Source organism: Lactuca sativa, chromosome 6 (assembly GCF_002870075.4).
Source record: "Lactuca sativa cultivar Salinas chromosome 6, Lsat_Salinas_v11, whole genome shotgun sequence".
NCBI classification, from domain to species: domain Eukaryota; kingdom Viridiplantae; phylum Streptophyta; class Magnoliopsida; order Asterales; family Asteraceae; genus Lactuca; species Lactuca sativa.
The window spans coordinates 47,235,170-47,262,122 of record NC_056628.2 but is presented as its reverse complement, the minus strand read 5'-3'; the positions used below and the strand labels follow the sequence as shown (position 1 = coordinate 47,262,122).

General features: G+C 36.6%; 1 protein-coding gene across 2 annotated transcripts; it reads right to left on the bottom strand.

Moving 5' to 3' along the window:
- Positions 1 to 15,080: 15,080 nt before the first annotated feature.
- On the bottom strand, positions 15,081 to 18,387 carry LOC111909356 (probable E3 ubiquitin-protein ligase BAH1-like 1). 2 transcript variants are annotated; one of them, XM_023905170.3, is made up of 7 exons: positions 18,233 to 18,387; positions 17,793 to 18,139; positions 17,462 to 17,703; positions 17,119 to 17,376; positions 16,903 to 17,040; positions 16,720 to 16,778; positions 15,081 to 15,360 (listed from the first exon to the last, which is right to left on the bottom strand). In XM_023905170.3, the coding sequence occupies exons 2-7, from the start codon at positions 17,998 to 18,000 to the stop codon at positions 15,255 to 15,257; spliced, it is 1,011 nt and encodes a 336-aa protein (XP_023760938.1). In that variant the 5' UTR covers positions 18,001 to 18,139; positions 18,233 to 18,387; the 3' UTR covers positions 15,081 to 15,254. The 2 variants fall into 2 exon arrangements, with proteins under 2 accessions (XP_023760938.1, XP_023760937.1); XM_023905169.3 differs by having other exon boundaries at positions 17,793 to 18,380.
- Positions 18,388 to 26,953: the final 8,566 nt, after the last annotated feature.

The window sequence follows — 26,953 nt, the reverse complement described above, 5'->3', positions numbered from 1 at the left end:
TTTAATATTATTTTCTTAGTGATTAGTTGTACAATTAGCTTAATGATTTGGACGTCTTAAAAAATATTATTATTTTATTCAATCTATTTTTACAAATAGTGGGATTTGTTTTATAAGATAGTAAAGATATATATATATATATATATATATATATATATATATATATATATATGTGTGTGTGTGTGTGTGTGTGTGTGTGTGTGTGTGTGATAGGGAATATACATTACAGCCCCACCTAAGCTTAGGTACTAAACTTATAAAACATGTCGGTTTAACATGCTAGATATATCCGGTTTGGTTTCACTTGGTAAATATATCATCCTCCACAACATTTCTTTCTTTCATTATCGTTTTACCATCCCTGTTTTCTTTCCTCAATTATCATTTATTACTTCACCCAAGTGAACATTACTAAACCCTAAACCCTGAATCTAAACCCTAAACCTAAACACTAAACCCTAAATCTAAACCCGAAATCCTAAACCCTAAACCTAAACCTGAACCCTAAACCCTAAATCTAAACCCTAAACCCTAAACCCTAAACCCTATTGTGTCGATCTTGAATTTACATCTTGAAGTATTAATCGTGAATCCATTAACTATAATCTTTATATAGTAAAACAATCTATTTTCAAGAAGTTTAGTACCTAAGCTTAGGTGAGACTGTAATGTATATTCCCTTTTCCCATATATATATATATATATATATATATATATATATATATATATATATATATATATATATATATATATATATATATATATATATATAGGTTCAGGTTCATTTGAGACCTTGCTAATTTTGTAAGACCGTGAGACCAAATCTAAAAATAATTTTAAAATCCAAATAAAAGGAAAAATCCAAAAATTCTTTTTTTAATTATTATTTTCGGAACTTTATTTACCTAACAAATTAAAAAAATATAAAAAAGTAAAAATAATTACTGTTTTTTTAAAATACGTGAAATATTCTAATATAATATTATATTGTACATTTCTAATATGATTTTTAGAATGTTTAGAATATTCTACTAGATTAGCCATATATGTAGAATATTCTAAATATTATAATATGTAAAAAATATATTTTTTTGTATTTATTTTTTATTTTTTTGGTATTATTTTATATTTTTTTTGGAAAATATATATTTCGAAAATAATATTGGAAAAAAAAAATTTCGAAATTTTTTAATTATTTTGTATTTTATCTACTAAATGTGTGGTTAGGATTACGTCTCACGGTCTCACAAAATTAGGCCGTCTAACGTGAACCTAACTCTATATATATATATATATATATATATATATATATATATATATATATATATATATATATATATATATATATATATATATATATATATATATATATATATATTGTAACATCCGGATTCGCCAGGTAAAACTCTTGCATATTATATTTCTTTTACCCGTGGACTAGACCCGAGTACACTAGGCGTACACGAGGTACGCACGACGTACTCCCATGTATGCGAGGATCGGTGGTGTCCGCTGCGTACGTTGGGCGTACCCATGCATATGTGAGACAGGGGCAAACCCTAATTTTTAGGGTTTACCATATTTAAACACATTAAGCCCTTCACCATGTTTACCTTATCAGCCTCCTTTTCCTCTTGAGCTATATCTCGAAACCCTAATCCATTTTCCCTAAAGTTTGAGCTCGTGTGGGTGTTTTGTTTATGTGTATTGCTTAGAGAAGAAGAAGGAGATTTGTGAAGAAGCATTAGACCATCAAGATCTTGTAGATCCAAAGGTTTCTCACCATTTCTAGCTTATGGGAGGTAAAAAGCTCCTACCTTGATGACTCCATGTGTTAGTTTCAGTTAAGGGATTACATTCTTCATATTATGGTCCTTAAGGTGGGTCTTGAGAATATAATCTACTCCAGAAGAAAATAATGTTAGATTGTAACACTTGAATTGGGTATGTTTCCTTTTAGCCCTTTTTATTTCAATATATTGCAATTTGGTCCTTGGGGTTAGTACGCAGGGTGTACCATAGGGTACGCTTAGCGTACTAGTTAAGAACCTAGTACACGGGGCGTACCACATGGTACGCTTAGCGTACTAAGGGGGAAGTCTGATTGCGAAGTCTGCACCCTATATAAACTCTTGAAGTCCCTTGGGTTGGCCTCTTTACTAGCCTCCATACCTCCTAAACCCTAAATTTTGACCCTTAGCTATCATTTTGTGTATTTGAGCTCTTAAGAAGAAAGTTGGTGCTTATTTGCTCATTTTGAAGGGATATAAGAAGGTTGAAGGTTCATTGCTTAGTGTGAAGCTTAGAGATTCAGAATCATCACTCCCTTCGCAAGTCATTTGAGGTATAAAGATCTTATCTTGACAAGTTCTCTTATGGATCTTCTTTTGGACTTGTTTATGGCCATTTTAGTCCCATTTTGTTTGTCGAGATGAGTTAAGACCATTTTAGAAGCTAAATCTTGTAGATCTTGATGTTTGGAGGTTTCCTTAAGATTAAAGGTGAAAACTTTATGTTGAGTATTTGAGATTTTGAAACTGATTTGACATTTTTATTAATTATTGAAGACTTTTTAGGGTTTTGTATTTTTGGTATATGTTTTATTTTCCTTACATATAGTCATTAGCTTAGCTTGTTAGGTAAGCTTTTCCTTGAAAATTTCTATGTATGTCCAATTTCGAATTCAATGATATACAGAAGATTTAATAGATTACTTGCAACTTTATGGTGATTGATTCATGATTGTTCTTTAGATTCTGTATTCGTCATCTCATTTTTCCTCCTAACAAGTTGTATCAGAGCAGGTTCTTGTAGATCTCAGCGATTATTGCAGGAATAGATCAGATATGGCGAAATTTATTCATGAATCTCACTATGTTCTTCAAGTTTTGTAAGTTTTCTGAAGAGAAGGTGAAATATCTCTTGTTTTTGCAAAACTCAATTCGGAGCTGTTATTTTGTACACATTCTATCATCTGATTAGTTCTTGATTCAAGTTTTGAAAGTGAAATAGAAGAAGAAATTTGAGTTTTATTATTAAATTTGTGCTTTGATTCATTTTCTCTCTCTAGAAATCATCTTAGATCTATTTTCTCTCTCTAGAAATTATCTCAAATCCGTTTTGTCTCTCTAGAAATTTTATCAGGTCTACTTTCTCTCTCTTTAAGTTCATTTTCTTATTTTAGATCTAATGGATGAAATGGATTTATTGTTAGACTCCATTTTAGCACTTGGATTAAAGGTTACTAATCCAATATATGGTATTGATAAGTTGAATGTGTGGCATATTCTTGGTCAATCTATGTTGAAGGATGCTACTGAGATGTATAATCTTTTTGTTGATAAGAAAATATTTGATAGCACATTTCTTTATGGATGTTATTTACGGGATGATATGGAATTATTAGAGTAATTTCGAATTATCAAAAGACATTTAGATCGAGAAAATAAACAACGGATTTTTGAGATGAAAGGAGTAGAAAAATAAAAAGAAGATGTTCTTGACAAAGTTCATAAAGTTTCTGAAGTTTCTAAAGAAAAAGTGTCTCCAGATGTTCTTGTTGAGGGGAAGTCAAGTGTTTCAAGTTTTTTAGAAGTGTTACAATCCGAATCTAGTAGTTTTGAAGACAAATCTCAATGCAAAAATTCTGAAATCGTGAAAGTAAAGATGTTTTGTTCTATTGGAACTTAAATAGAAGATTCTTCATGTTCTTGTGATAGTTCTGAAGGAATGGTGCCTTATAGACAGCCTATTATTCAAGATGTTCAGATTTACCAAACTACAAATGATTATGTTCAAAAGATTTCAAATGTTCAGATCAGGAAATGTGATGAACATGTTCAAATCCGAAAATCATATGTCAAGTCTCGAAATCTAAAAAGAAATAAAAAGAAGAAGAAGAAGAGTAAAAGTGAAAAAGATTTGGATGCCAAAGCCAAGCATGTTTAAAAAAAATTCAATTCTCACTTTTGTTCCGATGGAGGTATTAGAAGTTGGAGAAAGGAGAAAAAAGTTTATGGTTGGTTTAATGAGATATTTGGAAATTTTTGTTTTCAAATTAAGAAGTTGATATCGTTTTCAGAAGATGAACGTTTTTCTTTAATGATAGGGGTTTGCAAGAAGTCTTCTTCAATTTTGAATCTCAAATGCATTTCAATAGCTTCAAATTAAGAGTTACAAAAACTTTAAAAATTAAATAAAAAATAAAAAAATAAATAGAAAGGGGTGTTTTTTGAAAAAATCAATTTATATTGATTTTTAAATGGTTGGAATTGACAAAAATAGTACAAAAAGCTGCTGCCATGTTCAAATTGTATAAAGGCTGTCAAAAAGTGAGAAAGTGGGTTGAAAAGTGACATTTTATGCAAAGATATGGCTACAAGCTGTCATTTTCTTCAAAAAGGGGGACGCTAGCTGTCAAAAGGACTTTTAAGGGGCTCAAATTCGGATTTAAAATGGTTTAAGGGTGCAAAAGGTCAAAATCGTATTGTGATTCGGAGTTTCAAAAATCGTAACTTTTATCTTCAGGATCCGAAGTAACGTTCACCATCAAAATCCGAAATCGGTATTTTTGAGAAATCGTCATCGGAACCTTAACAAATCATATTTCTGAAACCGAAATTGGAATGAATCTTGAAATCAGAATTATTTGGTGGTATTTGTCTTCGGAGGTTTCATTGCATAGAAAACCAAATTCAGAATTGCACTAGATGTCACAATCGGAAATAAAACGCAATCGGAATTTAAAAATCATTCATTGGCATCAGACTTTATTGTGAAATTCGTTTTGATTTTGCTAATCAATTTCGAAATTGTGGTCTATGTGTCTCACTCACTGGTTCTAAATCGGAACAGACATCACCAATTGGAATGCCATCGAGTTACTGTTCATCTCCCGATCAATTCAAAGCATCGGGAGACTTCAGAATCGGAATTGAAAAACTAAGTTTGGAATTGATATCGAAATCGTAATTACATTCTATTCAGAGCATCGATACAAAAATTGAAATCGGAACTTCATGGAAATTTGTCATCGGAATTTCGGCAATTACAAAATCCGAAATCGGATTTTAGAGTTTAAGTTCGGAACTAAACAGTTCATCTCCGAACAGTTTCGACGATCAGAAGATGTCGGAAATCTCAAAGCTTTAAAAATCGGAATTATGGAATTGTAAACGAAATAAAACCGAAATCGGAATTGTATTCAGAAATCAAAATTGGAATTCGATGATCACCTTATTCAGAAATCAGAATCGGAATTGGATAATCGTAGGAACAAATTATGGTCTTACGAGATGGATGTGACAAAAATATGCTCAATCATCTTGTTTTACAAAATATGACAATGCCCGAATCCAACTATTTGTTGGTCAACAACAATCTTTTTCTGAAAAATCTTTTCTAAAAATTCCCTAATATTTACCCAGATTGGTTACAAGCTTCAAACCACTTACACCAGTCAAAGTAATTAACATTCAGTCCAATGTCATAAGTTCAAATCCAAGTCCAAGGGAATCTTTTGACAGCCAAGTATTTTTCCTAAACACAATATTCAATTAAACTATAAACACAATTATATACAAACTTCTTAATTATATTTTTTACAAATAAAGCTCATGGCTTTCTTTGAAATCCATGTAACGGGCTTCCAACCAACACATCCATATCAAATGACCTTAGTGTGCTAGGTTTAAAAGGATCCCTCGGGTTTACTAGCCCGAACCTCAAAAGCCACAGATTAGCTTTATTTGGTTATTAAGTTCATGACTTTCTAGGGAATCCGTGTAGCGAATTTTCAACTCAATCAGTCCCAAACAATTTAGCTTTAGGCGATTAGGTGTAAAACACCCCTCAGAGTTTACTTGTTCGAGTCCCAAAGGTCACAAATTAACTTAATAATAGTTTTTTAAGTAACACATATACAAATAACTAAGTTAGCACATAACACTCTTATTAATTAATTTATTTATTTGGCCAATTTCTTTATATTTTCGTCCTTGACTTTTCTATTGTGGGACATCTCACGGTCTATTACCGTGAGGACTTCTAAGACATTTTTCAGGGGACTAAAGGTTAACATGCAAAGACCCGTAAGTATAGTTGAAAGCTATGTCCCCAAGCACGGTATATAAAAGGGAATGAGTAGAAATGACTTTTTAGAGCGTTGGAAGGCGGAACATTGAGATTTTGTATTCTTTTTATGAACTTTTGAATTTGGCATTTTAAGTTCAATTGAGCTTTACTACTCGTAAGACCGGTCATATGTCCCAAAGAATTAACTCATACCTGCTGTTATGCTCCAATGTTTACAATCTTCTCACTTTCTGTTTTGCACAAGTAGCTTCGGAAGGTGTGTTCGTGTGTGATTAACTTGCTTTTAGATTTTTCAATAAAAAGAGCAAGCCAATTTCAAGGCACATGACTCATTTACCAGCTCAAATGTTTTGAAAAGATTCGGTTGCTTGGGATTGGATCATTTTTTTTAATTATGCAATTAATGCAATGCAAAAATTTAGATGCAAACAAAATGCAAAGAAAATAATAAAAATTAGAATAGAAAGAAAATCTTTTTGGTTTTTGAAAATTTTCCATGTAGAAAAAAATGAAAAAGAAAATGAAATGAAAATTAATGTAATATGTACAAAACTACATGCAACCTACATGCAACTGGATTTATGCATGGATGGATGCCCCTCCCCAAGCTTAAAATATAGCATCGCCCTCGATGCTTGGAGAGAGGCATAGTCGGCCTATTGAGAGTCGGATGGTGGAGGATGGTAGCTGGGTTGGGAATGGGTCCAAAATAGTCACAGATGCATACCAATTGAATTTTTAAGCAAAATATGAACGACTAACGATATGGAAAGAATTTACCAAATCGTTCTTGCAGCCTTGCAATTATGGTGAGAACCTCCTCTTCATCCTCCCCAAGCTATCCGTGAAGTATTTTTAGAGCCGGTGATTCATTTTCTAGGCATAAAAAATAAGTTTAAAACCATTTGGGACATTAAAAAAAATTGAAATTTACCAAAGACTAAAAAGTTTTAAAAGGAAGGAAACAAATAACCCCGGGTTGCCTCCCGGTTAGCTGCCCTTGTTTTAAGTCATTGGCTCGACTTGGCCCCTGAATGTGCTTTGTTTTAAGTAGGTGGGCCTTTACAACACATTAACCTTCTCGCCACTTCCTTCAATTGAAAACTTATCTTCTGCCTGATTTTTTTTTTGAAAGGACCTGCTCACAAAATGCTTGGCATAAACAATTAGTAACACCGTGTCCTCGGTAACGGCACCAATTTGTTAGGGGTGTCAAACCCAACAAATAAAGGGTAAAAATGACTCCTTAAACACTACTACTATGCACTAATAATGTAGTACAAGGTAAGTAGGGTCGATCCACAGAGACACGGGACAAGTGTTTTTACCTTTTTGCGTATGGTACAAAAATGGTCACAGAATGGGGGGGAATTTATAAGCAATGATTTAAACTATAGAATAAAGCAATAAGTAAATGATTGATTTAATGAAGTAGATTCAAGATTTGTAAGGACTCCAACTCCATGCAAGACAAATTAGCAATGTGATTCGAAGGATGAAATGATATTTGTTCAATTCTATCTAAATTGGTACATGGAAATGCTAACAAGATCTAGCACCTCCCATTCACCACATTGGTTAACCAAAATAAGCTCTTTGATTAATCCTAACCTTACCAATCTAATATAAACAAGCTCTTAGAATTAGGTTGAAAGATTGCATTAAACTTTATGTGAATGTTCCCAACAACACTCAATACTCCTCATAAGCTCGGGAGTATAAGAATGTGTGAATAAGATTTACACTAAATTCATTCAATAGAAATCAGTTTAGTGCTTGTTACACAGTCCAATTTACAAAACAATTACGGATTTTGCAATTAGATAACTTGAATGATCTAACCCTAATTCAAATGGCCAATAAGAATCACAATTAGAATCAAACATTCGATTGAAACAAAATCAAATTCACTAGATAGAAAATTGAAAGAAAACATCAAGTCATATGATTGAAATCACAACTAGAAGTCAAGACATAAAGTTGGAGAATCTAGGGTTCTAGCCACTCATGACTAGAACAAGATCAAAAATCTAGAAAATGAAATTAAAGTTCTTACAAAATGAAATCAAATGTTCCCAAGTGTTAATCTACTTCCAAAAGCTCTGAAAATCGCCTTCTCTACTCCAAAAGTCGACCCCCCTAAGTAAAAATTCGGTTCCCCCCCCCCCTTTAAGAATGGTGAAAAACTGCTTTAAAACCCACGTTTACGTTTACACGGCCCGCATAAATTAACACTGTCATTTACACAGCCCGCGTAAACGCAAAAATATACTGCGCAGAAATCTACGTTTACACGGCCCGCGTAAACGCAAGGCTTGCATTTACATGGCCGTGTAAATCTCTATAAAGCCAAAATCTTCATTTCTTTGATATCTTGCTCCTCGGTGCTCCACAAGTCCCGAAACTTCATCCAAATCTCTTATTCATCACCTCAACTAAGTCCCAACCTCCAAAAGTCCCTGAAATATCACAAAAATGTGCGAATAAAATTGCCTCATAAAAAATCCCGAAAAACATGCAAAATTCATGAGTTTAAACCTAAATGCAATGCACTTTTATGAAATAAAACTACAAAATGGGTGCAGAAAATGCACCTAACAGAATTCAATGGAATGGAGTTAATTTCCGAAAGCGGAAATTCAAAATCAGGAATCCGAATTGTAATTCAATTCAAAGTCGCAACTTCTTAAATCCTACGAAGTTCTGATCGGAAATTATGGTTTCATGATCGGTGCTTTAATGGTATTCTTATTTTGAATTTACAAAGTCAAAGAGCGTGTCTCGTTCCGATCAAACGAAGAAGATGTGTAATTTTTCAAGTTCAGTCCCCAGAGTTTATACAGCTTGGCAAATTTAACCCCATATCCTAATTTCTTTCAATTTCTTGGGTTTTTACCACTTTTGCCCTTTCTACCAAAAATATTTTTATTTGAACTTTTTCTTGGTCTAATTCTTTCCAAACCCCTCGAATATTCGTTTCTTATTCTTTTCTTTTTGTCTAAACCTCAAAATCACGTAAATCTAAAAAGAATTTATTTCATTTGTTCAAATCTGGTGGGTTTGAAGATCCATATTAGTGAACTTGGTCTTTAATTGTGATAGAGTAGTTTGTTAGAGATGAACTTGCTCTTTATGACGGAGTAAGTTATTAGCGGACTTGTTCTTTGTGATAGAGTAGGAGGTTGGTGATTCTTCTTATATTTTCAGATTCTCTCCATGGTATTTGTTGAAGATTCAAGGGGGAGTGATGATTATTTAAGGGGGAGTTCACATTTGGAAGATGATATTTGATTCTCTCTCTTTGAAGACCCCATGTTCTGATGAGTCTCATAATTTAGGGGGAGAAATGCCAAGAAGATTGGAAATCGTGATCTTCATCAGTTTCAACATCTAGGGGGATATTGTTAAGTATTTGAGATATTGGAACTGATTTGGCATTTCTTTTTAATTATTGAATACTTTTTAGGGTTTTGTATTTTTGTAATATGTTTTATTTTCCCTATGTATACTCATTAGCTTAGCTTGTTATGTTAGCTTTTCCTCAAAAAAGTTCTTTGTATGTCCAATTTCAAAATCAATGATATACAAAAACTTCGACAGATTACTTGCAACTTTATGGTAATTGATTCATGATTGTTCTTCAGATTCCGCATTCGTCATCTCGTTTTTTGTCCTAACACTTTATGGTGTTTATGGTCTCAAGCATTCTTTAAGTCATTTATTAAGCTCTTTTGAGCTCTAAGAGCCTCATTAAGCCATGCATGCACATAAAGTTGGCAAGTATATGTGATAAACCATCTTAAGGAAGTCAGATCTGAGTTTGGATTGATGTCTTAATCGATTAAGAGCTGGAAAAATGGAAGTTGGCCAAATAGAAGAGTTAGTTGGGCATACAAGCAGGTACGCTTAGTGTACAAGCCATAAAGCGACTACCCTGCGCATTATACGAGTGTGGGCGGGGCCCGATATGTGAGTTTGGGCGGGGCCCGTTATGCGAGTGTAGGTGGGGCCCGACTCACTCGTTGGGTGGGGGCCGTTATGTGTTTATTTGTGTATGGTATGTGGTATTTTGGGGAACTCACTAAGCTTTGTGCTTACGGTTTTCAATTTATGTTTCAGGTACTTCTGGTTCCAAATGGTAGAGCTCGGGATGATTTCAGAGTACACGTCACTCGTTTCCGCATCTTTGTGATTTACTCTGATATTGATGATATATTGATACATTTGATAATCTTGGTTTTACAACAATGTTTTGGGTTGTTTTTATTAATCTAAAAATAAAAAAAATCGAGTTTTATTTTTGGGACGTTACATAGATCCTAGTGTCTTTGATGTCCCTTGAGCATAAAAATGGAGTCTTGATTAATTAAGTTCAACCATGCAAGGGTTGAAGTTGGTTTCATGAAGATAGTTTAAGATTTGACTCATTCAAATCATACAAAAGCCTAAAGTTTGCAACTTTATCGCTTAAGACACTTTAATAAGCTTAGATCTAAAGTTGGACGTTAGGTCTTAACTGATTAACAACTTAAAAGTGGACTTTGGTCAGCTGCAACGTACGTCGGACGTACCTAGGCATATGTTGCACGAACGCTCAAGAAGTCTCGTGGATGCGAAGGCTGTGAGTACATCGCGCGTACTGGAATTACGCTCATACTCACCAGAGGAGATTTTGGGCTTTATTTCGGTCCGTTTTGGGATTTAAGGACCTTGGGCCGTTTTTTGGCAGTGAGTCTATTTCACCCCCGACTCTATTTCAACTCATATGTCAGCATAAGGCTGTATCGGGTATATTTCACCCCACATACATATACCAAACATGTACATAGGCATATAACACATACAACAGGAGTCACAAAACTACAAGCACATAACATATCCTAGTATCCTAAAATATAGTGAGCAAACACACCTCAGTTTGCTGTCAGTCAAACAAATGATTTAGCTGTTGAACCGGAAAATTCCCACACTAATCAATCAAATAAAACCCCAATCAATAATTAGGCCATAAACCATAACTGGGAATCTAGTTCATTTCTCCAGCACCCAAGGTAAAAGTGCATTTAACCCTTTCCTCACTTCGCCCAATATCTGAGCCCCAACCTAAAGGCGCCAAAAGCCCAATATGGCCCTAAATGATACCCAAAGCCCATTATGGGCCCAAATCTAAGAAGGCCTAAAGCATAATAATGGCCCAAAGTAAGAAATACTTGTGGCCCAACAAGGACTAAAACCCTAATAGTCCAAATATGGCCCAAATCACAAAAGTTAACGAAAGTCAACAGCTGTTGAGTACGCCCAACATACTTAGACTTACGCCCTGCGTACGAGCTAGGTACGCCACCTTTGGCCACTTCTAAGATCAGATGCTAAATGATGTCTTAACACATAAATTTGGTAACTTTACTCCTTTACATGACTTAATGGGACCCAATACTTTATTTTTACCAATAAGACCCGTAATAAGAACCCTAACTCATGCATGGTCCAATATAACACATCAAGATTGCATTTTTATGCATAATGGACCTCAAAAATGCTAAGATCTACCATCCCTAGCTTCTGGAGTAGCTCATACTTTTAAGCATGACTTAAAGGACCAAAAAAAGCACAAAAACAAGCCCTGACTGGATCTATCATAATGAGCTATCAAGTTAAGAGCTTTATACCTCCAAAAGCTTTCCAAGTTAGTGATGATTCTGGATCCACAGGCTCCAACCACACCAATGAAACTTCCAAGAGCTCTTCTTCCTTCAAAATCACCATAAACACTCTCAAAGATCACTTCCAAGCTCAAAACAATCAAAATGCAATTAGGGTTTCGCTCTCATGGTTTGTATAACACTCGGTTTTGAATCATTTACTATTCGGTGTCATAACCTAATCATCGGTTACCATAAGGCTTAGGGCCTTGGGGAAGAAGTGATTTGGCCCTTTTCGGATGTGGATATTATAGATTTCATAATCCAAGAGTTCAATTGTGTGTTGGATCCCAAGGGTATTATCATAATTCGGCAGTTCGGGCATTTATGAATTTTGGGTTTTTGATTAGGAAGTTTTAAGGTGGGGGTGAGTTGTTAGAAGTGAAGGGATTCTCGTCACCTTTCCATGGATATAAAGTTCGTTGGAAACGGACTTAGAGCGAAGGAGTTATGGCTAATTGAAGTTAAGTGTTATACAAGGTTCATCGAGTACGCCGGGTGTAGTGCCTGGCCAGATCGCAGATGTCTCTCGAGTATGCCAAACGTACTAAGGGGTACGCTGGGCGTACCCCCTTCAGCCATGAAACCCTATTTTTTGGTTCTTTACCCTATTTAAACCTCATTTCTTCATGATCCTTGTCTTTTATAAGCCTCTAAGTCTCCTAAACCCTAATAGTTGACCCTTACCCATTATCTTGGAGCTTTGAAGCCATTGTGAAGAATCTTGGAGTATTTTTGTGCACTTTGAAGAGTTTGGAGCTTGTTGAAGAATCATCACTTAGAGGGCAGCTTGTAGATCCATAAGTTTTTCATCTTTTGCAATTTATTGAAGCTAAAAAGCTTTGATCTTGACATCTCTTTGGTTAGATCTTGTTTGGGGTTGGCTTTTGGTCCCTTTGGTTTGTATTTATGAGTTTGAGCTTATCCCAAGGGTTTGGACACTAGATCTGGACGTTTTAGGTGTCCCAAATGCATAAAAATGTGATCTTTATGGTTGATAACAACTCATGCATATTTTTTAGCCTCTTTAATGAAGTTGTAAAGTAAGAACTTAGATTTGGGACTCATTGAACCATGCAAAAGCTCAAAGTTAGCATCTTTATGGATTAAGGCATGTTTTGGAACTAGATCCAAGTATTGGACATTTTGGATTAAGTAATTAAGTGCTTAATGGAGTAGGATGTGGTTCAGGGAAGTATGTTGGGCGTACCCATCTGGTACGATGCCTATATTGGCCCTAAAGGTAGTACGTTGGGTGTACCAGCTGAATACGCGGGGCATACTCGGCCTGGTTGACTTTTCTTGAAATATTGACTTGTTGACCAAGGATAATTGACCAGAAGTTTAACCTAGGTTGACCTTTGTTTATTTTGGGCCTTTTAGGATATTGGGCCTTCTCTGGTTAGGCCCATGATGGGTTTGAGCCCAATTTGGATATTTAGGTCTTATTGGGCCTTGTGGTGTCATTTAAGGCATTAGACTCATGATGCTAGTGGGTTGGACTTTGGATTTTGGCAAGTAAAGAAAAGGGTAAAATGGACTTTTACCCTGAAGGTTTGGTTATTGGTCTAAAATCCTTGATTAGGTCGGGATCTGATTGTTGATGAAATATATTTGTTAATGTCGGTGTAAGGATTCCGGCAGCAACGGCTCGAGTATTCAGTTATCTTGGATTGAGGTGAATATCCTCACTATACCAATAGGCCAAAGGCACCAATGTCGACCCATTATCTGACATGTGGATTGGTTGTTGTTATGCAATTAACTATCTAAAGACCCCGGGGGTAGCCCATGACATTTAGATATCATACCATGGGGGTAGCCTACGACATTCTAGGTAAAGACAATAGGGGCAGCCCATGGCACTTGGATATCAGACCGTAGGGGTAGCCCATGACATTCTAGGTAAAGACCATGAGGGTAGCCCATAGCACTTGGATATCATACCATGGGCGTAGCTCATGGCATTCTAGGTAAAGACCATGGGCTAGCCCATGGCAACCTTATGTATGTCGCATTGTATTCGGTGGTTGTATGTTATGTGATATTTTGGGAACTCACTAAGCTTTTGCTTACAGTTGTTGTTTATGGTTTCACATATTTCGGTTCGAAAGCGAAGGGTCGGCTTGATCGTAACGTATACAACCATATTTTCTGCAACCTTGAGATTTTGGGATTATACTCTGATAACATCTTTTATTATAAAATACCTTTAAGAGTTTGAATAAATGATAAATGAGTGTTTTGATTGTTTTAAAAATGAAATGTTCACCTTGAGATTTCTGGGATGTTACAGATTAGAGGGGTGGAGGCTGGTCATAAGAAGGTCCAAGGGCAACTTAAGGTGTTTAAATAGGGCTTAAACCCTAAAAATTAGCGTTTTTCCAAGATGGTCGTACGCCTTGCATATGTGGGTGCCTCCACGATCAAGATATCGACCCAGTACGACCAACATACTCCTAGCGTACGCCCAACGTACTTAGCCAAGGACCAAAATGCAAGAATTTTAAGTTAATGGCAAAAAGGGAAAATACTTGAAATGCAAATGTTACAGACTTTTTAGTAGTAGGTCCATTAGCATGTCGGCCTCGCCTACTCGCCTAGTGTAGGCCTCCAAGTCACGCCTGGAGCTCGCCTGGTGCCCCCAGGCGGCTTTGCCCAGCTCATTGCTAGTTGGGCCTGAGTTAGGATGGCCCAAGGCCTGACCTAGCTCTCCCTTGTCCTAATTGTCCCTATAAATAGAACATGACCTCCTTTATGGAGGAGGACCCTTTCACCCTTAGGCATCTCCCTCCTTGGGAGATCAGCCTCCATTATGGCCAAACACACACCCAACACGCCAAGATGGTTCTCTCCAGCTAGGAAGAACCATCTCATATCTACCACCCGATCTAACTTGATCGTCGGTGCTTGCTCACGGGGCACAATCCCTAGGGAAACTCTAACGACGTTGTTGTGATGGAAGCTAGGTACCTTGTTGGGAACTCGCTAACGACACCACTTCTAGATCTCCGGTCCAGATCTGAGACATTAAGACCCGGCAGCCTAAGCACATATCACAACTAAACAAGGAACATGAAATAAGGCTAAATCATATATTCTAAGGCTATAAAATACTAATTATGTACAACTATGAAACATATACTTAGCAACTAGCAGTATCAGTCTAAACGTCTAAACTACAGGTAGCACAAAGCAAGCAATCTCCTAGGCTACAAGGCATCACAGAAATCAAACAATTCTATCAATGCAATTCTTGAAGGGATCCTTAGCCTATCTACAAGATTTTTATTTCGAAGATTGTCATTAATAATGAAAATATAACTCAATTCATTTGTTAAACTATATCAGTTACTTCAACACTATATATTCTAGATACAAAGTTTTTATGTACATAACAAACTTTTGTACACAATAAAGCTTGCGAACAGACACCAAAAAATCCAGCACACTGAAATGTCATAAGCCCATCACATAACTTGATTGCAACTCCCAATATTCTTTAGTTTGGGTTAATATTCTTTCTCGCTCTTCCATCAGTCTCTTCTTAAATCCATCTTTATACCTACAAATACCCCAAATGTTAGGTTGTTTTTAGACTCTAGTGTTCGAGATATCAATAATAAAAGAATCACTTTTAAAAATTGTATATAACATTTAACACCATAAATATTACATAACCAAAAAAATTAACCATGATAAGATTATATATTATGCAAGTATCTTAAACCTTTGGCCATTGCTATTCTTGAGCTATTAAATGCAACAAACCTAAGCTAACAGTTTCATCCAATGATTTATCATTATGCAAATTTGATGTAAAAAAACATACCTTATGTTATGTTTCTTGCAGCTCACTTATTTTTCGATCTTTTTTAGGTTGTCATATTTCAATAACCAAAAAATATATGATAAACTAGCTTTTAAAAAAAGAAACTACTCAGAATAGCTTTTCAACCAGCTTATAGAGTTTTTTCCAAATTATCTCATATATATATATATATATATATATATATATATATATATATATATATATATATATATATATATATATATATATATATGTACCTTTAATTAATTATAAACATATTTTTCTACATACTCATATATATCATTTTATTATTTCCAACTAGTTCATTAACTAATTTTTATAAAACATCATTTTTTTATCCGCTACCATTTAACTTTTCAGTTAGTCTGTTAAACATAATCTTACGCCTCGTTCTCAAGTTTAACAAAAGAAAGGAAGAGAAAAGAAAAGAAAGTCACGAGAGAAAAGAAGAGAAATGAAAGGAAAACAAAATTTTCTTTCGTGTTCCCGAATTGGAGAGAAGTGGAAAGAAAATGAATCATTTTGTTCTTTCTTTCCAAATCTTTCCAAATCGGAAGGAATGTTAGAAGGAAAAGTGATCCTCTCATTTCCCTCCAATTCCTTCCACTTCTCTCCATTAATGAAACTCGGAAACACCAATCTCTTTTATTTTCTTCTCATTTCCACCTATTTCCTTTCCTTTCTGTCGTTAAGTTGAACTCGGGAACGGAGTGTTAGTCGATTTCTATTTTAAGAACATAGGAGAGATGTTATAAGTTTATAATATCAATCCGGTTACTAATAAATTAAGATTACATTTTAGATAACAATATTACTTTTAGGTTTATTAATGGGTCAATTTATGTTATATTTTATCTATAATAGGTTAAAGTATTTAGCTTGAAAGGAATAGGATACCTAGATTGTAATTTTAATGCATATAGCCTGCTAAATTACTTTATTCAAAGTATCAAATCGGATGATTCAATCTTTTTAGTGGATTGGTGAAAGGAATTATTTGTCTTCTTCGATGTTTTTAACTATCGTTTGTGTTATAGAGAAATATTATGAAAAGTAAGTTTATGGAGTGGGTATGGAATTCTCAAAGATTACCTTCTTTTTAAGAGCAAACCTAGTTCAGACATGCACACGGATTTCCCATACACTCCACTCTGAAATACAAAAGAAATAAACCACACCATTACCATATTAAATATAAAATATTAATCCATGTTTTTTTAGATAAAATAATTATATATACAAAAAAAGATTTTGCTAATTATAGCATCATCCAACCTCTCGACAAACTGGACACTTGGAGCCTGGGCTTGCATACTTGAACCCTTGAATGATCAATACACCAGCCGCCAAACAAGCACAAGACTTGCAAAAAATGTGTCCACAACTCAAAGCATATGGTTGAAAAACAATGTCCTGAATTCACCATTTTATAAAAAAGATATTAATTAATGGATTTTGCAATTAAATTAAATGTTTGTTTTTCAAACATACCAAACAAATAGGACACGTGAGACTATACTCTAACTTTTCAGAACCTACGAGTGTGAGAGTTAGTAGTATAGACTCTTCATTGTGGATGTTGAGATCATAAGATAGTTGACCAAAAAGCTCATCAGAAGTCAAACTGTCTGACCCATTGAGATTCATATAGAAAGCTATTAATTCAATCAACCATGGAGATTGCATAATGTCCAAGTGTTTGGCTTGTAATTTGGACTTAAAGTTCCTACCACTTGCAGATTCATGCACCTGTTGTGATAGACAGATAGATACATATAATATATAATCAAGATTCAAGAACAAGAATTGAAACAATGTGATTATATTGGCTTACTTTGTCGTATTTTTTAAGAATCTTTCTGAGTGCGATAGCATTCATGACAACAAATTGGATTAGCATCAATCCCCTGTATACAAGTGCTTCGTGATCATCTTTAAAACATTGAAATAACCAACATAAGAATCTTTGGATGCCAGGAGTGAAATGAAGATGAACAAGCTGCTTGACTCTGAAACTAAAATTATCAGATATCATGGTAGCTTCCATTGTTAATTCAGAGAATATCCCCTCACACCCTATAAAAGCAACACAAACAATATATAATTGTGGGTTTAATTGATGATTAAAAGAACAAAAGGAAAAGAAAAAGGAAAAGGAAAGTTACGATGGCAGGATTGATGAGGAACAATCTGATTGAGATCATCTTCGGAGTTTCCATCGCCATGAGAATCAGTTGAAGCTCCAATATCTCTATGACGCCTGCAAAAGTTCAAATCATTCTTGAGCTTCTTGTACTCAAAATGACAGCTTTTGTTAGGATCCTTCCCTTCATCTCCGACTAAATAAGCCGTAAACGTCTCTTCGAACCCCATACCTCCGAATCTCCGATTCAATTCAATTAGCTCCCAAAAAATCAAAAACAAAATGAAGAAATCGACACATTGCTGAACGAGGATTTTCCGATCGTCTGATATGAGCTTCGATTGACCAATCTTCCACGATATGTTAGAGCTGATAGAAATTTTAGAGTTGAAAAGCAATTTTGATCTGAAAACATCTAAATCGACTTGTTTCAACCAATAACTGATACGAATTTTAACTAACCAAAGCAATAAAAGTCGCCGGAGAATAGTGGACGACTTCCGACGGAGCAGAGTAGAGTAATATTAAAGATGAAGAAGTGTCGACATTTTATCCAGAAAAAGACATATCAACGGATCTAGCACAACTCCAAAAACAATCGGAAAATAGAAACAGGATATACCATATCCATTATCTATAAATGGTTTATTTTAAATTTGTCTTCATATAAATATTAAGCATGATGATATCAAGTTAATAGTTTTGTAATTGGAAAGTTTTCAAAAAAACCATTACGTATTTTATCAGAAATTATTATTTTTTTCAGAAAAATCATCCATATTTATAAATAAAAGTTTCGAAAAAATCATTCGTTACTAAAAAAAAGTTTTTGAAAAAACAAAATTTTGACAGATGATGTCGTGAGCATGTTCTTACAAGTTTTAACAAACTTTATTTCTATATATTTTTTTCTATTGAACGACAAAAAGAAATGTATTAAGATAGCCGATGCGCTGCTGGGAAAGTACAAGAAGAGAAAAACCAAAATACCGACATCTATGTTTTTTTTTTTTTTTTTTTGAAAATGCAGGATTGTATTAATAAAAACAGCGCGAAGGTGTACATAGTACAACAAAAGACTTCCAAACAAATACAAAAAACAAAGAACATAAAGAAAATGGAAATTGAGCTACAACTATCATCTTTACTATACTTATGCCAGAATTGGGAAGCCCAGCTGCACCAGACAAGCACTAAAGCTAGTACCAAATTTATAAGTAACCCAAAGACAGTATTCACAGTGAATTTCACCTCATGGAAACGAACCATAACCAAAGGGCTTGTCTCAACATTCAAAACATGGAATGCAAGGGTAAAATTGTCCAAGCCAATCACATGGAGTTGTCTCCAAAACGAAAGCAGAAAACACCCTTTATACAATCTACCTCACCATTAATTATGTGAAACTATTAGCATGAGATGCAGGGGTAAATTTGTCTGAGCCAGCTTTATTGAATTGTCTTCAAGTGAGAGCAGAAAACCACACTTCAAACTATCATTGTAACATCCCAAATTTCAGAAGTTTGAGTTAAGACCTTAAAGTGTAGATTGAAGAAGGGACTCGACGAGTAGGTATACTTACTCGCCGAGTCGGAGCTGGATCCGGGTTATAGAATAAGTGACCGACTCGGCGAGTCGGCGAGTCTGGTCTGGACGAGAAAAGTCCTAATCTTAGGGTTTGCACCCTACTTAAAGGACCTTATGTCCTCTCCTCAGCCCCCTTGTCGGCCAGAACCTTCTTTAAGCGATTCCAAACCCTAATTTGAGTAAGAGGAGGAAGAAAGTGAGCTTGGGGCTTTTACAAGAGAAAGATTTGGAGGATTTGACCACTAAAGAGCTAGAGGATTCAACTCTTTGGTTGTGAGCATCAGTTTGAATGTAACAATCTATCACTTTGCCTTTGTTGCTTCTAGATCTTTTCTTGGATGATGTTTTGGGGCCATTTTGGCATGTTAAGGAGCCATTTCGAGTTAGAAGTCCAGATCTGAGGTTGCTACTTTAGATCTAGGCTTGTCTTGACCAAAAACCCGTAAAGTATCAGCCCTTGGTGTGTTGGTGAAGCATGTTTGTCTTAAACCCTAGCCCTAGAGTGTTTTAAGCCTATAGCTCCTTGGTTTCACGTAAAGTTCGCAACTTTACGTGAAGGGTGGGCCTTAAAAGAGTGGATTTGTAGTTTGGAGCCCATACATGGCTCGAAAAGCCACTGTATGGATTAAGATCTGAAGCGACTCGGCGAGTCACATGGGTGGACTCGGCGAGTTGTATGAAGATGGGCAGGAACTCGACGAGTTGGAAGAACAACTCGGCGAGTCTGTTGAAGATTGCCTTGAAATCGGAGAGTCTGTTCTTGGACTCGGCGAGTCAGGTCGTAGAACCCCAACCTCGTTTGGTTAAGCTTCGGATCTGTGATTCGGTTGGCGACTCAGTGAGTTGGTCAAGACGGAATTCTGAGATCGTTCAACTCGACGAGTCCTGGGGAGACTCGGCGAGTTGATTCGTGTTATGGGAGTTTTCTGAGTATAAGAACTCGACGAGTCGCCGGGTGGACTCGGTGAGTAGGGTCAATCAGGAAGGTTGAATTTGACCAGGACTTTGACCAAAGTTGACTTAATTGACCCCGGGAAGACAATTTAGTCTAAGTGTTGTTATTGGTATTGGTTGCTCAGGGAGCTAGAGGAGCAGCATTTTGGAGAGTTGTCGGTTAGCAGCCGGAGGGTTATCGGCCGAGTTCAGCAGTTCAGGTGAGTTTTCCTTCCAGTAGGAACGGGTCTACGACCACAATGTCGACTCGTCTAGTTAGCAGTAGTTTCCAGACTTTGGTTCGATGCAGTAGTTCAGTGTGCTTGATGTCTTTGTGATTCAAGCATGTTTTTATGCTAGTAGTTATGATTATGCTATGCCATGTTCATCCAGTTAGTCTGAACTTCGGTCTGATGCAGGGGGCAAGGCCCCAGTTAGTCCGGACTTCGGTCCGATGCAGTTAGCCGGATTTCGGTCTGATGCAGGGGCAAGGCCCCAGTTAGTCCGAACTTCGGTCCGATGCAGTTAGTCGGACTTCGGTCTGATGCAGGGGGCAAGGCCCCAGTTAGTCTGTCGGACTTCGGTCCGATGCAGGGGGCAAGGCCCCAGTTAGTCCGGGCTTTGGCCCGATGCAGTTTTCGGACTTCGGTCTGATGCAAGGGGCAAGGCCCCGGTTAGTCCGGACTATGGTCCGATACAGTGTGCAAGGCCCAGTATGTGCTTTATATGTTATTGCATGGTATGTGGTAGTTTGGGGGAGCTCACTAAGCTTTGTGCTTACACTTTTAGTTTTGGTTTCAGGTACTTCCGCAAGCAAGGGAAAGAGCTCAGATTGATGGCATGGCACACACCACAGTTGCAGTTTATTCCTGGGAGTTTTATTGATATTTTGATATGATATTAACTTCAGTTTTGAATTGATACATTTACTATGGCATTTTGAGACATACGATTCATGGTTTTATTATCTAATAGTTGATGTTGCGATTCTTAGTAATATTAAAACAAAAATTTTTAGGCCGTATTTTGGGTCGTTACAATCATATTAACCAATAATGTTGTGTATCTGCAAGCAATTTCCAAAAACACCAGCCTCAAGAGAATATTGCACAATGCCCTGTATTTGGGAAGTTATGAAGCGTTGAACCCATAATTGAGATAGGCCGAATAGTAGATAATAATAGGGTTAAGTCGGATGTCAATCGAAGTAGGAGAACCGCGACCTGCAGATCAGAAGTAGATAGGAGAAAAGAGAAAAGAAACACCACACACACCAAAAAAACGCACCCCCTCCCCATATTATAATAGGATACTCAGTCACATCACACACACAACAAAGAACCCGAAAGAAGTGTTACAGCTAGCAGCCAAAACAACCTAAAAATTGCCTACCCACGCGAAAAGAAAACACCCACCAAACACACACTAGGCTGCAGCGGGCACGCACCAAGACACCAAGGGACACACATTTTTATACCCATCCCCCCTCTTCCCAGGCTTAGAAAAGACAGCTTGTGTTAACAGGATCGCAAAACCAATTCCTCCATCCAATCGTCTTTTTCCTTAGTCTGGAGTTAATCCAGAGATATGAGAGAGTTTGTATGTTATTTACCAAACCTTTATGAGTGGCTTGATCGTTCGAATGAGCTTTTAGATTTCTGTGGCTCCAAATTATCCAAATGTACACAAGTATAATGGCTTATTGAAATTGTGCTAGATTACTAGACACCATTTCACTCTTCCAGAATAGTAGGTCAGACAGTGATACCAATTGGTCCGGGAGTAGATGCCACCAAGCTTTGAGATTATTCCAGACTTCAATCGATACTTCACACCTCATGAAAAGGTGTTCTTCTGTTTATGGTTCCTGGTTACACAAAACGCATAGTTGATTGTTACTAATTCCCCTTTTAAACAAATTCACTCTTGATGGGATTCTACCGTGAGCCACTCTCCAAGCTAAGATGTTAACCTTTTTAGGGACGAGATTATTCCAATCCCACTCGATAGCAGTTCTAGCTAAGATGGAGCTGTCAATGAGATTTCTTAGGGAAGAAACCGAGAATATCCCTAAAGACTCTAAATTCCAAGACCATTTGATATGCTGGGATGAACTAGACTCTATAAATAGACCCTTGAAATCTATGTTTTCCTTTGAGAGGATTGTTTGAAGATTTGCAATGTTTCCCTAGTAACTACTTTTCTTTTTTGCCCTCGAAGGAGCATTAAATCCCCCGTCTCTTCCGTATTTTGCAATAATTACGTTCTTCCATAGATCCTCCCTGTTTTCTTTAAATCGCCACCACCACTTACCAAGTAAGGCAAGGTTGTGTGCTTTAAGACTTCCGATGTTCAGTCTGCCATATGATTGTTTTGATAGGACTTTTTCCCAAGCTATCCATGAGATTTTGGATTTTTCTGCCGAACCGCCCCAGAAGAATCGCCTCATCAGTTTCTCTAGGGTGTTAATTACTTTGACTGGAGCCTTGTAAATTGAGAACAAAAAAGTACCAAGACTCCCTAAGACCGATTTGCATAGGGTTAGCCTTCCACCAAAGCAGAGTGTTGAGGCCTTCCATTTTGAAAGTTTGGATTGGAATTTAGATATAAGGCAGCTCCAATAAGAGGCTCGAGAGATCGTATCACCAACCGGGATCCCTAAGTAGACAAATGGTAGATAATCCATGGAACATTGTACGTTTCTTGCTAACAGTTCAAGCTCTAGATTGTTTACTCCCAGAACAAAGAGATTGCTCTGTGATATATTGACCTTAAGCCCTGATGAAATCTCATAACATCTAAGGATTCTAATGAGATTTTTGGCATTTTGACTTGACCACTCACCAAGAAAGACCACATCATATGCATACTGTAGGTGGGTCAGGGTTTGACCATAATTAGGGAGAGAGATTCCTTTGAAAATGCCCTTGCTCGTGGCTTCTTCTAATGCAACATTCAGTCCTTCAGCCACCAGAATGAATAGAAAGGGTGAGAGCGGGCCCCCTTGACGAATGCCCCGCTCTAATGCAAATTCTTTTATTGCGGACCCGTTTACTAATACTGACACTCTCGCTGAGGATAGGCAACCCCAAATCCAATTCCGCCACTTTTCCCCAAAATTCATCTGAGACATTATAGAATCCAAATATTTCCAGTTCACACAGTTAAAAGCCTTTTCAAAATCGACTTTGAAGAGAAATGCTTTGACTTTGTGTCACACCCCAAAACCGATAACGGCGGAATACGTTTCGGGGTGGGTGACGTAGTGAACAGTATCATCACAATTGCATAATAGTAGAAACAAGAAACATACAACCATAGTATTACATAGTGAATTTAATTACATGCGTGTTTTGTAATGTCTAACAATCACCCAAAAGCAATTCAAAAATAAGAGATGGGTCTTGTGTGCTCCACCTTCTCCAAAAATGTCGCGTCTGTACCTGTCTATCTTTGACCTGAAGATATAAGTTATTTTGAAAACAATTATCAGCATAAAGCTGCTGAGTTCATAAGAGTTTATTGTGAGTTTTGTATACAAAGCATTAGTGCTAAAAATGTATCATTTATGTTCATAAGTAGTAGAAACTTTAGAAAATCCCATATTTTCCAGAAATACATTGTAAGTGACAATCGGTGAAAAATATACATTCTTCATTTCTTTGAAACAGATTATTGTAAAAACATATTGGCGAATCTCCAAATAACAAGTGTGATGGAATAGGTTGAGCCTGTAATCAGTGATAGAGGTGCAAGCTTCCTTTAGTGATAGATACTTACTTACTTCGGGATGCAGTTTAGCATTTAGTGTGGTATTTTAGAGTAGTTGTAGCGTATTCCTTGTATATTACTAATAGTGAAGATAATAGAGGATCCCATGACCTCCCCGGTCATGCACAGTATAGTGAGTAGTGGCATCCCTGGGCCTGCACGGCGCGGACTAAGATTAACAGTCGGGATGTAATAGCGTCTGCCCCGTATAGATCTATACATGTAGAGTCGTCTCCTGCTGGAACACTCCGGGCGTAGTGAATAGCGAATAGAGTATCTCATAGCGGGTTAGTGTATTATTGTTTGTTTAGTGTTTTCTCTATGGTTATAGTGTAGTAATCTTTTGGTATTGATCATAGTGTATTCTCTTACTAGTGTATCGTCTAGTAATAGTGAGTATTATAGTGTAGATAGTAATAACTTTAGCGAGTAGTAGCGGTAGCGACCCTAACCATACCTATTATGGTTATCTTAGTGGGGATGTTTCTTAGCACGTTAGTGACTTTAGCATTAAGTGAAAGCGGTAATATTCGTATCCCATACTGATATACAGATTTTATATAAGTAAGAAATCAACGACAGTCGGACGGATAACTACTACCCTAAGCCCACAATCAAACAAGAACAGGAAATAAGGCGAGATATCGGTCCTAAGTCCTCCAAGTCTTATTTATATAAATGTATCAGAATGGTTACATTTTATAAGCAAATTGATTAAATAAAAGTATTTTTCCAAAAGAACATTTAAATTCTGATTCACTGTTTAAAAATAGTTTGAAAAAGGTGAAACCCGTTTATAAGGCATAAGGACAAATCACATGTGATTTGAACTAAAAGTAGTGAATCACATGTGATTAATTCTTGTAACTCAGAAATCGTTCTGTAAAACTTTACATAAACATTTATAAGCAACTTGTATCTCCCCCCTAAAACATTTAAAACATTTGAAAGGTTCATTAAAGGGGTATGAACTCACCTGAAATCGCGGAAATCGGGCGAATCGGGTAAATCGGGTAAAAGTGTCGATTGAGCGTTTGGTACCAAATAACCACTTGAACACCTTTTAGGACCCTAATGTCATATGAAATATGTATTTTACAAGAAGTTAATCATATTATGCTTTTCATTATAGAATTTGGACATTCTAGTGTCGTTTTCGGGGTTTTAAGGCCTAGAAAGGGTTCCCGGGAGTGGTACAAGGCTATGGATGATTTACGGGAGGGTCCTTGAGTTCACTCTCTTAGAGTTTATGGCCTAAAAGCCATTCTTTGGGAGTTTACGGCCGTAAGCTCCCTAGGCTTGGCCGTAAACTCTTGTGACACTCCAAAATGTGTGTTTAGGGCCTTATCTCACTTCCTTAATTTAGTGGTGTGTGTTTTGGACCAAGAGGGAAGGATTAAACATCATAATTTGTGTCATTTTTGGGGAGTTTACGGCCAAGACTTGTTCTTGGGCCGTAAACTCCTATAGACCCTTCAAGATGTAGGTTTTACTTGTACAACATGGTCCCATATGGCTTAGATAAATCCTAGAAGGCCCTATAGTGAGTTTGGAACAATTTGGCATACATTTTTGGGGAGTTTACGGCCCAAGAACATCCTTGGCCGTAAACTCTTCATTTTGTTCCCAAATGTGAAGTTTAATTGTACAACACACTTCCATAGGCCTTAGATAAATTCCTTTCATGCACTAGGGTAGTTTAGGGACTTGTTTGACACAAAAATTTGGGTGTTTACGGCCCAAGATTAAGCTAGGCCGTAAACTCCTCTTTTTGGCCTCAGATGGAGTTGTTTGATGCAATTAAGTGTTCCTTGGAGTCAAGTCTAATTTACCAAACATCCTAGAAGTGTTTTTGGGGCTTAAAACATAGATTTATGGGGTGTTTGAGGTGTTTACGGCCTAAGAACATGCTTGGGCCGTAAACTCCTTTTTAAGCATCAATTTCTAGTGTTTTAATGTCCAAACTCTTCTAGTCATAAGCCTTAATTAGTATACTAACTCACAAGAAGGAAAAACTTGGTCTTTGGCTTGGTTTTGGGGGTTTACGGCCTAAGGAGCTTCTTAGGCCGTAAACTCCTCTTTGGTTCTTGATTCCTATGATTTTGGCCCCCAAATTCAATGAAACATGACTAGAATAAGATAGAGGATGAGTACTTACGTTTGGAAGTCGGAAATTAGCGGAATCGGGGCCGATTTTGAGTCTAGAGAGAGAAAGTAGAGAGAGAGTGGGTGTGTGGTAAATGAGTGTTCAAATGATGTGCACACCTATTGCATATGTCTCGGGTATCGCACCCAATACACGGCTACCTGATGTTTAAAGTTAACTGGGTTAAAACTTTTTACCCGGGTGAAGTGGTTGAAAAGGTAAAACAACTCTATTAGGTTAAACGGGGTTAACACATACGAGTTATATTTCTTATGATAGTGTTAAGCCATGCATAAATTTAGATATCCGGATATTGACGATTCCAAATATTACATAAAATAACGTATAGTGACACGTTCCGTTAGTGAAAATGGGATTTGTAACGGAAATAGATTTGGGGTTGTCACATCATCCCCCCGTTAGGGAAATTTCGTCCCGAAATTTAGAATACAGACAGATATGTTACTACCATACTACTAAGCAAAGAGATGAGGATATTTGAGTTTCATTTGATTCTCGCGCTCCCAAGTGAATTTCGGTCCTCGCTTGGCGTTCCACCGAACCTTCACAATTGGGATGCGGCTCTGTTTCGTCCGCTTTACTTCACGATCCAAAACCTTAGCAGGTTCATCCACGAAGTTGAGGCTCTCATTGATCTCGATCTCGTCGAGGGGGATCACGAGAGTCTCGTCCGACAGACATTTCTTCAAGTTTGAGACGTGGAAGGTAGGATGTATGTTACTTAG

What these genes read in the sequence shown, in the direction of transcription:
- LOC111909356 (XM_023905170.3), bottom strand. Translation starts at nt 18,000, where the DNA reads ATGGGGTTCGAAGAGACGTTTACGGCTTATTTAGTCGGAGATGAAGGG. An exon ending in TCCTCATCAATCCTGCCATC is followed by an intron (nt 17,704 to 17,792) that starts GTAACTTTCCTT and finishes TTGCTTTTATAG; the next exon opens with GGTGTGAGGGGATATTCTCT. An exon ending in TTCTTAAAAAATACGACAAA is followed by an intron (nt 17,377 to 17,461) that starts GTAAGCCAATAT and finishes CTATCACAACAG; the next exon opens with GTGCATGAATCTGCAAGTGG.